The 13028-nt window shown below is 41.1% G+C and overlaps 1 protein-coding gene across 1 annotated transcript; it reads left to right on the top strand.

Moving 5' to 3' along the window:
• Positions 1-269: 269 nt before the first annotated feature.
• On the top strand, positions 270-12387 carry LOC125881198 (protein FAM117A-like). Its single transcript, XM_049564246.1, has 8 exons — positions 270-865; positions 2329-2474; positions 3145-3240; positions 3588-3704; positions 4408-4536; positions 6553-6748; positions 8639-8810; positions 10579-12387. Exons 1-8 carry the CDS (start codon positions 742-744, stop codon positions 10868-10870), a joined length of 1272 nt encoding a protein of 423 aa, XP_049420203.1. The 5' UTR covers positions 270-741; the 3' UTR covers positions 10871-12387.
• The last annotated feature ends 641 nt before the right edge of the window (positions 12388-13028 follow it).

Genomic DNA, 13028 nt, shown 5'->3' on the forward strand with positions numbered 1-13028 from the left:
GAATTTAACGGCTAAAATCAGTTAACACGAGATATGAATTGGGGGCGGTGACAGCAAATTACAACATCCGAGGTTTGACGGATTGATGGTATGTCGTCCAATAGGATTGAAGTCTGAGTCCTCAGTAGCCAATCAAAAGTGACACACAGCACCAGGCCCCGCCCCCAATATAATTAAACCCACACCAGCGTGGTGGTGGAGGTGTTTGGAAGTTGAGAGAAGAACGCGGAGGGAGAAGATAACTGTGGCCACCTCGCAACTTTCCACTCCGGCCCGAAATATTATAATGAAATACACCTCCATCTTTGCTCAGAAGACGTCGGAGTTGACGTTAAAGTGACTTTTTGAAAGTAGAGCTGCTTCCTTGTTCGACAACGGGGTGAAGTATCTCAACATCCTCACAAAGAAACTTTGCTTGCTAGGCTGCTAACTCGCACACAAACCTGAAAAAAAAGTAGGATGACTGCTGTAGACGTGACCACACGGTGTTAGTAACGTCTCATCTGTCGAGCTAAGTGTTCCTGGCTGCTGTTTTAACTCGGAAATGATATCTATATTACTCAAGACTGACTTTTGTAACGGTTTTGAGTAGTCATCATCACCAGTGGAGGAAGGGCTGCAGCTGGTTAACCTAGCCAGCCACCACCAGTGTTTCCACATAGCGCCCCCCAAATCTCCACCAGGCAGGACACACACTGGTGTTTTCTCATAGTTAGGAGCTCAGTGGGTGTTTCTGGAAACATGTCTGGCCGAAGTGGAGTCGGGCAGATCCGAGGAGCTACCTCAGGTCCTCAGCCCCTCAAGGCTACTGTTCCCTATCAGCTGGCCAGCAAGCCTCGACCCAACCGGACAGATGGGAAGTCAGGTATGAGCTCAACACCTGTCACAGTGTACATAGAGATATGTCCCCTGTATCAATGTGTGCAGGCCTGAATGTGATGCCATGGTGGAAAATATTTAAAACTAGGTAATGTGGCCTACTTAATAACATTAATTCACACCAGCTATACCACCTTTAACTACTTATTAACTTCTAATTTGGGGCAAATTTGAGATCTATGACTCTAGTAAAGCTCCATGACTGTGAAACATCTGTAGCAACATCAATATAACAATCAATAATGTCAACAAGGAAGTCTCTGCAGTATCTGCAGCTGTAACACAGCTTCCAGAAGAAGGCTTTTAACTTTCAAACACTTATTCATTCATTTTGTATGGGGTGTATTGTATATTTCTACCAACAAAGTTAGCTGTGGGTTTATTAAATATATGAATATGTTTGCCTTGGGCTGAGCAATATATTGAGTTATCGATATCCTGTTAAAAGACTAGATATCATCTTAGATTTTTTTGGATGTGGCATCGTCATTAGTGTTGTTATATTCTGGTTTTAAAGGCTATATTACCAGACTGTTCTAGCTGCTTTTATTTGCCTTTACCCACTCAGTCATTATATCTGCATTACTGGAGATTATTAATAAAAAATGTCAATGTGTAAATATTTTGTGAAAGCACCAACAATCAACCCTACAAAACCCTCGGTATTTGGTCAAAAATATTGTGTTATATATGATTTCCTCCACATTGCCCAGCTCAATTTTGCTGATCATGTTGTTAGAACTGAATAATAAAGCAATAAAAATATTTTTTACACAGAAATGTACGTGCATTTGTATATAAATAATATGTTTGTAACTGCATACATTGTTTATTTTATTACTGATTAATCTATGAAATACTGTATTGATTCATTTTTTTGTCCTTTGATCTATGAAATATCAGAAAATTCTAGGATAGCAAGATAGAAAAGAGTAGAATAGAAGTTTCCAGAGCTCAAATTTAAACCTGCATATTCTGCTACGATCATGTCAGACAGATAAAGCAGTGCGTTTTATATCAAGGAAGTTAAAACCAGCAAGTTCTTTCTTTTAAGAAATTACTTAAATGATTGATAATGAATACCATTTTATCCAATTGTTGCCAGTGACAGTGACTTACTTAACATTTTCTAATGATTAATAGACTCATAATTTCAGCCCTAGATGTTGTGAATGATGACTTAAAGTGGCTCAAAGCTTACTTAGTGTAACCACATTACACCATTTTTTAGACTAATTTAAGATTTTGATGCACAAGTTGTGTACTTAAGCACTTCTAACTTCTGATAAACATAAATAATACTGTTGTTATATAAGTGAAATGTGATGGTTTGCTAAGGCTTATTTAACTTGCTCAAAATTCATCACTAACTGATGCAAACTTAAGAAATAACGGGATAATTGAATCCAGTGCTGCATGACTAATAAAAAGTTGTCTCCTTCTTGACAGCTGGAAAACCCAAACCGCACCAGCTGAGCTCTGGCATGAGGCGGACGATGTCTCTTGACGCCATCATCGGGCCGTACCTGCAGGGACACTGGCCCAAAGAACCAGAGGGCCAGAGCAGCTTGTCTCGGAAGGACAAGTCCACCCAGGTCAGCTCTGGTTAAAGAATGCTTCATAATGATGGTGAAATGAGTGGAATGCATGACTTTCCCACAGATGTTTCCACATTTAGAGTTTTGTTTTTAAGTCGTTAGTGACTTTGGGGGGTCGAGTCATGCTAAAAGATTAGTTTGCAGTTTTAGCAGAGAAGGAAGTTGCTAGGAGACGCATGGAGGGAGGGAGGGAGGGAGTGTCCGGTGCTTACACAGCTTTTACAAAATGAGAACCACAGCCATGAGAACAGTCCCTGGTGTCAGCTGATGAGGCCGTTTCAGCTGCACCCATCCTCTCTGCTCTGTGTGCAGGCACTCGCCACTGCTCTTCGGTTGCCCACATCCTCCTCCCCCCCCCTCTTTGTTTTTCAGTTTCTCCTGCTCTTTCGCTCTTGTACAAGTGTGAAGAGAGAGTCTGTGGGTGTGGATGATGTGATGTGGCTGCAGATCAGTCTTTGAGCATGAAAAGCTTTGCTAAGTGTGCAACTTTTGGTGAAAGACGCGTGAAGTCCTCGTGTCATTTACATAAGTTTTTTTTTTTTTTTTACATTTTAATATGATCACAGGGCAGCTTCAGGCTAAAACTTTAATATATATGTTTATTCATAGTTACATGGGATCTTATTTGAAGACTATCAGTTCTTATGGTTGCCTTCTTCCTCCCCAGACCCCAGACTCATGGTCAGATAAATCTCAGAGCCGGAGAGGCAGCAGCAGCCACAAACGATCGGCATCATGGGGCAGCGCTGAGCATCTGCAAGAGGTGAATCTCTGCCTGTGCTACTTAATGTGTGTAACAAGGTTTGCTTAACTGGATGTCAAAGAGAGAAGGCTTTTAAAAAAAGACTCGATTGCTTTGACAGCATTAAGCAACAAGAGACCAGATGATCTCATCTGCACAGAAACTTCCCTTTTCGACAGCTTTCAGGAGCCTCTCTCCGCATTTCATCTTTTATCTGAACCACCACATGATCAGATTATCTCCACTAAAATGTTGAGTCTTCAGAAGGTACCCTTGTGTGTTATATCTGTGCCCTGTAAAGGACTTCCCCTGTGTGTGTGTGTTTGTGTGTGTGCAAGCTGACTGACAATAACCTCTGTTCATTACAGATTGCCAAACTAAAACAACAGCTGCAGCAGCGCAGCAAACCTGCAGTCTCAGGGGGGCCTGACAAAGACCGCCAGCGTGGATACCCTCAAGGGAACTGTAGCCTAGGAGCTACTCAGGTACCTTAGCATCATCACCACTACATAAACACTGCACCACTTACTGTATGCAGGCAGTGTGTGAGCACACTTTCTACAGGCAAAGCTGCCACCAATATTTCTTCATCAGTGCGGCCAGTCTATTTCCACACACATATAGCTGAGATTACCTTCATCACACTGAACTAGACAGTGTAGTTCATCGCAGGAAGTGAATGAAATAAAACACTGAAGCAACAGGAAGACCACTACATCACGCCGCTTCTGCTTTCGGTGCAGAATACGTAGTTCTGCTTTTCAGCACAGCTGGTCTGCGCTGTCGTGTTGCATGGTGCCACACTCCGCTGGGCTGTGTTGGTTTCAACCCAAAGTGTGGTGACATGATGCACCAGTGAGAACAGTTACAAACCTGATGTGTACCTAAAGGTGTTAATGACACTTTAATAAGGACTCGCACACGGTAATATCTTTTGCACATTTGGCTTTGATATTTACCACATGAAGTATGTGCTTTGGGAACTGCATGAGAATGCTTTTGAATTTGTTAACAACTATAAACTAATTTATACAGCACTTCTTGTACAAAGAACGCAGCTGCAAGTGCTTCACAATAAGAGCAAACAAGTAAAAATGACTAGAGAACTGTAAAAGTGTCTGATCTGTGAAGTTGCCTCTGAAGACTAATGCAGCCTAAATTCCATCTGACTTGTTATTGTGTCTTTAGACTCAACCCATTCCCATCCCCCTCGCTCCCCTGTCTACACTGGTCCCTCGGCTGCGCTGCAGTGTGGAGGGCCTCAACCAGGAGCTGGAAGGCATGTTCATCTGTCAGCCGCCACATCCTCAGCACAGGGTAACTGTCACCTCCCCTCCACACAGCATCACATGTGAAAAGATATTATAAATGTATTTTATTTATTTACAAGAAAGACCTGACCAAGGTAGCAGCCAATCAGAATTAGGGATCTTCCTGGCAACTAATTTCCCCATCGATTAAACGAAGATTTTAATTAAGACTAGTCTAAAAAAAGGTCTTGGCACGTTTTTTTTAGGCTCAACATATTGCTTTAACTTCCTGAAGCTTTTACCTTCAACAAAGTTAAGTGGAAGCATACCTTGTGAGGTCATTGTTGTGATGAGCTGCGTTATCTTCTCAGACCGGTCGGGATCACAGCGTCTCCGGGTGAACAATGTCAAATTGGTCTGAGCGTGGCTAGCAGCAGCAGCAGCCGTTGTTCTGTGCAGGTTAACATCCACATGTGTGAGTTGAATGTGGTTGGCATATAATGGAGTGATTATATGCCAGTTTTTTCCGACACAGCCTTCATGCTACCTTGTTTTCATTTTCTAGATCTAAGTGTAGCCAAACAGCGCTGGTTTTGCGAGAGGACATCGTTTTTATTTCCCATCATGCTGTTTTCAAACTCCAGTTTACTCGAGCATTACCGCGGCAAGGGTGACTGCTGTCTGACAGCCTTGTACATATATAAAACGCTAATTGGTTTAACTGAATAATATTTCTGGTGCCAACTAGTGAGGGGGAGAACGTTTAATCTTTTAAACGGCTAATCGTGTGTATCCCTAATCAAAACACATTTAAAATACAACATATAATACAAAAATCCACAATAAAACAACAGCTATTCAAACACAGTGGCCTGAAGAGAAGAAACAAGCACATGTCTCTGTCACCACAATCTTTATGTTGCCCTTAAATTCATCGATGGACTTTTTGGAGATTGTTCCATGTCCAATGTGCAGAATGCAGTTTTCCCCAGATCTGTTAAAACTCGGGGTGCATTAAAATGCAGCCACTTTGAGGAGTGTAGCTGGTAACCACCAGAGCTGACACACAGAATGGTGCAGAGGTAGGCCGGAAGTTTGCCCAATATTGCTTCATAGATAAAAATATACCAGTGCTGTTGTCTGCGAATGATCAGTGACATCCAACCCACCAAATCATAAAGAATACTGTGATGAGTAAGTGACTTTGCATTTGTAATAAAACGTAGAGATGCATGGTACACTGGATCAAGGCTACGTAAAATGGAGGAGGTTGCATGCATATACATCATATTACTGTAATTAATCACAGACAGAAAAGTAGCTTCCACAAGTTTTCTCTTAGCACTGAAAGTAAAACAAGACTTGTGTCTGAAATAAAACCCAATCTTCATTTTAAGCTTTCTGACTAGAGCAGCAATATGGACACTCTTTCAATGGATTTACTGCCAAAAGTGAAGAAATTCATGAGTTCTTTTACTATTTGTTTTTAGATTCCTGAAAGTTACAGGTATGAAAGTAGAAGGGACATTCCCATTTAAATCAGTGTAGCAGGATAGTCCAAGTGGCGACCATTTCTATGTGCACCGTTGTTATTGCAATCCTTGTAGCGGGCTAACTTCCCTATAAACAAACCAACTTGCAGCGAGTTGCACACTCACTGAGTTGAGGTTTAGCAGTAACAACCAAGTGAGTAGTAAAGTAGTACAGTGCATGATGTACCGTGAGGATAAATGTGTAGAGTCAGCATATTTTTTACATCTAACTTGGAGAAATGAGGATTTATGTCAAAGAAACCAGAGCTGGTGATTCCTGGAACAGTGGACTAAAGATGACTAAACAGACTGACAAAGGGGTCATTCATGCTCAATGTTGGATATGTATACGGACACAGACGGAGCCTTCTGTCCGTACTTGTGCGTGTTCTCTGAAAGCTTAGGGTTATGGACGAAATGCAGCAGTACCGCCGGAGATTGTGGGGGCAGTGTGGCAATTCAATGTCCATTCTACTTCCATTCTATTTCTATACTAGGACCAATTCTGTTGACTGATGTTATTTACACACAGACGTTTCCTGTCTTTTCAGCTCCTTGAGGTTCCAGATGGTCACCGGGCTCCGGTCCCTACACAGAGCTGCAGCAGTGGATCTCAGAGTGACCCCCCCACCACACCTCTGTCCTCATCTTCTCCTTCCTCCTCCTCTTCCTCCTCACCCAGCTCCTCTCCTACAAACATCTGCACTCTGTCACACAACTCTGAAGATGCACCTCTGGATCAACAAGGTTAGTTTTTTAGGTGTTATGTGTCAGGTCACTGGATGGAAAGTTCATGATGGTTTAAGTGTGTAAATGTAATTGTGTCACGAAGTCAAAAAGTACTGCATTTGCAAAATGAGCTCAGGGTTTTGACCACGGTGACCTTTTACAGTGCATTTGTACTGTCCACTGTTTGGAAAGCTGCTTTATAATTGAACATTGAACTGGAAGTCTTAGTTAATCATGTGCCTTTAATGATGTACCTCAAAGTTACTGTTATACATAACTTAAAAAGAAAGAATTGTCAGAAAACAACAGGGGAAGTGAAATACCGTCACACCTGTTGTAGCCATACAAGACTCAACCTACATCAGAAAACCACTCTCTGCATGCACAATCACTCAGGCAACTTTTATAGACAACCACAGACATACATATTTGCATTCAACACAGGGGTGGTAATCTCAACATCATGATACTATCTCAGCTTAACAGTAGACACCACAGATGCTTTATCAGGTGTGACAGTGTCTCATCTTCCACACATTTACAATGACTTTTTTCTAAGGTTTGTTTTGCTCTTCTTATTTAGCTTTAATCAGGCAAAGATCATTTTAAAAACTATAAGGATTACATTTTTATTATTTTACCATTTAAATGTTGACTGTAGTACATGACTAAATGTGTAAAAGGTTTTATTGTTACAGCGCAAATTTGACACTTTGTTCTTCTAGCTTTTAAATTGATGGAGTCGTGTTTAAATGTTCTGTATGCGACATCCAGGTCATTAATATAGCAGCAAACCACTACTTATTATTATTATTATTATTATTATTATTATTATTTATTAATAGTAGTAGTAGTAGTAGTAGTAAAGGGCTGAAATATGACTTTTTAACTTAAGATGATTTTTTTTGTGTGAACCATCTTCTGATTTTGGAGGATAAAATTACATAGTTTATAATACTAGTTGACTCACCATGGCAATAATACAGTCGTTACACTGGAACCTTGGCTTATCCAGACACTTTCTGCTGTAGCTTCTGAAAAGCACACACTTTTTTTTGCAGCACTTGCTCGCCCAGATCTGGTACTTTTCTTTACACACACATTCAACATTCAAGACAGTCTCACTTCTCATCTTCTTGTAACGAGCCCTGCTAGACTATGTCATATACTCATGTAACCCTGTCTGAAAGGGGAAGGCTCGGTGGGCAACATTAGTGATGGAAAATGAGAGCTGCGCAGGTTTTCCTTTTGTATCAAGCAGCAAAAACCGTATAGCATGACGTGTTTGAGACATTTTACAGCCTGTGACACTGAGATGTCAGCGCTGAAACAATATAGCTTGCAGCCCTGGTGTAAGTGCATGTGAGTCCTTTTGTGTGTATCCATCTGGCTAGCACAATAACGCTGCTCTGCACTGTGCTCATGCAGAGGTTACTGCTGATAAAGTCATCCTGTGCCTTGGTGTTGTCGTGGAAGTGTAGTGCTCACCCTCCAGTCCCCTCCACGCTAATACCATTCGCTCTTTCGGCACTGTTGCCATTGTTGGCTCTGTTAATTGAGTTAGCACTGCTCGCGGCTAGCTCTCTGCTAAGCCACCTCCATGTTGAGAACCTTGTGCAAACAATCCTGCCCCAGACTCTAAATCATATATATGCCCTGAATGTTGCAGCTCATTTCAAGACTTTAAAACTCTTAAACCTTGGTCCAGATTGAACCAAATTTAAAATCCTTGGTTACAAAATCAATGATTTTACTGCTCAGAAACTCCAGTGTATTATATTAATGCTATAATTGATTTATGTCTCAATAAATAATGTGTGGACACTGCCTCAAATATTGTAACCGTAGTCCTCAGAGGTTTTGCTCACAGAATCTTTGACATTGACTTGTTGTTCCCTATTGTTTCAGGTTTGACAGACAGTGCTGAGATGTGCCTCCTGTCTCCGTTCTCCTCCCAGAACGAGGCCGACCTCTTGCTGCCTCTGCCGATGTCGTCCTCCCCAGGGCCCAACAAAAGCTGCTGCTTCCAGAGAGAGCCTCCCGAGGGCTGCGAAAAGGTCAGAGTCTGGGAGGAGACCAGGTACGTTTGTTCTGCATCTCAACAGAATTGACAGATCTCTCTCATGTGTGCTCTGAACCACACCTACAGCTTGATGGAGCTGTTAAGAGCACTCCACCATTTTAGTTGCCTCCTACAACACACATGTAGTAGAATCTCCAGCCTTTGAACAGACTTTCAACTGTGAAATTGGTCTATTATTTTTGTAGATGCTTTGTTTGCACTTCTATACTAAGAAATATCTAAAGGAGTACTCAGTGGAGTGAAATGAGTGTGCCAGATTATAGATCAGTTGAACCTAAGTCAGTGTGTGGGTGCCCTCTAGTGGTGATGTAGTGAACCCTCATATGATGCATTTGGCCCTGATGTATAAGACATCTAGACATGACCAGACATTTAATCAGTGTGCAGAAACCAGTTTTGTCAAGGTTAGGCATTTAAGACCTCCTCCTTCCACCTTTTAACTTCGTATATGTTAAAAACTAAAACAACTTCCCAAAGAAATTCAGTAGGGTGTGGCCCCCACCCCTTCTCTTGCGACACAACTGTACTGTTAATGCCAAAATACCGCCTGTTTAAGTCCTGTATTTGTTTCTCTTCAACCTTTATATCGTAATATGGAATTTGGGTGCAGTAGTTCTTGCTACAGTTGTAATTAATTACTTATTATCACGATTTTTACTTTTTATGTTTTATGCCTCTGTGACGATAGCTGTGGTTGGAGGCATTATGTTTTCGGGTGTCCATTCGTACGTCAGATTCTCGTGAACGCCATATCTCATGAACACATTGAGGGACTTTCTTCAAATTTGGCATCAGCATTCACTTGGAATTAAAAATGAGCTGACTAGAATTTGGTGGTAGGAGGTCAAAGGTCAAGGTCACTGTTACCTCACAAAACATGTTTTTGGCCATAACTCAAGAATTCATACATTAATTATGACAAAATTTCACATGATTGTCTAATACGATAAAATGGGGTGACATTTATTTCCAAAAGGTCAACTTTACTGTGACATCATAATGCTCTGCAAAAACAGTTTTCTGGCCACTATCTCAGGAACAAAAGGGAAGAATACTATTGAAGACTATTTTTTCAATCGGTATCATTGGTTAACTTTTATATAATGAGTTGTTGCCATGTTTTGTAGCATAATGTGTGATGTTCATAAAGCACAGTGCAAAGTCCCACACATTTCAGTGTTTTTTTTTTTAACCTTTATTTTAGGATTTTCAATATAAAACAATTGCTTAGTCACAGAGTCCCAGGACTTAAACATTATAGCAGAATGAAATACACATACACAGCGATAGACGGTTTACTGCTACTCAGACCATTACAAGTCACTGCCCCTGAGATACTCGAGTACAAGGCTCCAAATTCTGACAAATATTTGAGTCTTAATCTTATCAGAGAACCTTAACTTTTCTTAATACAATACATTCATCTGCTCTGTTATCTACATATCTCATGCTGGTGCACAGTCTGACTTCCACATAGGCAGAATAAGTTTCCTTGCCACAACCATATCAAATGAAACGGCCTGAGTTTCATACTGGGGCAGAAACTAGAAGGTTAGGTCCCCACTGTTTCTCAAAGGAATTAGAGAAACATTGAAATATACTCGTATTATATGTGCAGTATGTTTTTGGACAATGTTAACCCTCCTAAATTAAATTGTGCTCAGTTTTGTCTGCTGTCCTGAATGTGTCTGCACACTTTAACACTTTGGCTTTGAGGTAAGTTTTGTCTTTTGGTTCTGACCGCCTCTCTCCTCTCATCCTGTAGCACTCCACACCAACCTAAGCCAACCCTCATCTCCTCCTGCCCAGACCCCAACAAGGTAAACTTCACCCCCCATGGGGGCTCAGCCTTCTGCCCCGTCAGCCTCCTCAAGCCCCTCCTCCCCTCCATGGACCTGCTGTTCCGCAGCCTCGCCGTCTCTCCATCCGGCAGTTGCTTGAACCAGGGAACGAGCTCCTGCCAGGCAACGTCTTCTGGCAACCGGGCCGCTCCTCCAGATCCTCCAGCAACCACTGCTGTCATGGGAGAAGGCTCTGGGGAGGGCCTCGCTTTCTGATCACTGCTGTGAATCCTTTTCTTTTGGAAACGATTTTGCATGATGCAAATACGCCAGTGGTCTGGGACAAATGTGTTGATGTTGCTTTATTTTAGGAAATGACCAGTAATTTTCCACACAGGTTTGAAATAATCTTATGTTGAAAAATAATAATATTGAAAAAAAAATTATACTACGCAATCCAGTGGATATGCTTTATGAGCTACTTGTTTTCGGAGTCTGGGCATTGTGATGTTTCTAAACTAAAGGCTTTTCTGACAGGTCATAATCCAAAGATATATTTTGGCCAAACACTTGTGTAATAGACGGGGCCGTCTTACTCTGCTCTTAACTGCCCTCTCACCTGTTTCACATTATTTTTGTTTCTCCAAAGAAGCCATGACAAACACTTACACTGGTTTTTAAACTCTGACTGCAGTGCGTCATCTCTGTCCAAAGTGTTGGAGTCTGGGTAAAGGATGAAAAACCCTTCTTGGTTGAGTTTGTTTTTAAGTACCTTCATCTCTTTTTACCTAACTTGACCTTGCACCTGTTGGTGGTGTACAAAGCACGACAAATCAGTGGGGTACTTTTTATTTACCTGATCCAAAAAAAAAAACCCTGACACAGTGAAATCACATTTTGATTGTTGTAGATCGAAGGGAATTTCCCAGTTGTTGAACTTGGGTAGCGTCGATACCTAAAATGCTTCAGCTCACGCATTCCTGCTTTAAAAGATGTAAAGATTTTTTTTTTTCATCGTTGTCATATTGTTTACTTGCAAAAAAGTAACTCGTGCACGTGTTGTCAATATGAACCAGTTATTCCTTGATGTTCTTGACGTTATGTTTATAGTTTTGGGGTTTCACAGCCTAGTTGACTACCTAACCAGTTTTAGTGGTGTAGATCTGTCCTTAATGTTCTCCGAAGACGTTCCTCTTCCTCTGCCAAGCTGACAAGTTGATGTTCAAATAGTTTTATTTCTGGTAGACATGTTTGCACAAATTGAATTGAGTCGCAATTCTTATTTTTATATTCACTTTTGTACTTTAAGAGTAGTAACGTGTATTTTCTACGTCTTTTTTTTCAGTTACCTGCAACATAAGCTAAAAAAAAAACCCTGTTACTTTTAGTTTTGTTCTGTCAGTATAATTGAGGCAGGTGTTACATGAGATACTGTATCCGGTGGATTTTTATGCACTTCCAGGAGAGGGTTTTAATGTGGAGGAGTGTCTCCGCGCGTTGGTCCTGGGTTTATTGTCTCTGACAGGAGTTTTGTTTGTTTGTGTGTGTGTGTGTGTGTGTGTGTGTGTGTGTGTGTGTGTGTGTGTGTGTGTGTGTGTGTGTGTGTGTGTGTGTGTGTGCACGTGGATGAAAAGTTAACTAGTCTGATTGTTTGACTAACTTGTAGTTTTAGTATCCTGGTGAAATGCTGATGGATTGAAACATTGTCTTTTTCCAAATAAGCCTCGATGTCAATGTTTTATGAGTTGGTGTGGATGCTGGGGACGTGCTGTTATCTCAGGTTCTGTGTTCTGTCCACATAAATATATGATTGATAATATGTTGTCTCTGTGATTTATTAAACTAGTTGTAAGTCATAATTCTTAACGTTCTTGTGTGAATTTCCAGTGTCCACGGAAAGGTGTCGCTCTAGTCTGAAATTGGTCATCGAGAAATGAGAACATGAACTGTTAACCTACAGCTACTGGTAAAAGAAATTACACTTTTTTCGATATCCTTCTTCAGGCAGGTTCATCAAATCCACCTCAAATCTGCTCATAAAAGTTCTAAGACCTTGTTGATGCCCAGAAATTAAGCTTTTGACTTTGTCGCAATATTTGCCATAAAACAGGAAGTTGTTTTTAAGAGGCAAGGGATGCTTGAAAACTCTTGAAACTTGGCACACATCATCAAATTTCAATGAATCAGGCCCCGCAGTACGATTCACCTAGAGGTCTGAAAATTGGTAGGCATATGTAACATCCCAAGACGTACAAAAAAAGCCTCTTGGAGCTAGGCTCTAAACCCAACAGGAAGTCAGCCATTTTGAATTAATGTTTCACTTTGGTGCATTTTTGGCAATTTCCAGGGGTCGTACTTACACGAACTCCTTCTACAGATTAGATGCCATTGACTTCAAATTTTGTCTGTACACCTTTGACATCCAAAGTTGCTT

The sequence above is a fragment of the Epinephelus fuscoguttatus genome, linkage group LG20 (genome assembly GCF_011397635.1).
Source record: "Epinephelus fuscoguttatus linkage group LG20, E.fuscoguttatus.final_Chr_v1".
Taxonomy (NCBI): Eukaryota; Metazoa; Chordata; class Actinopteri; order Perciformes; family Serranidae; genus Epinephelus; species Epinephelus fuscoguttatus.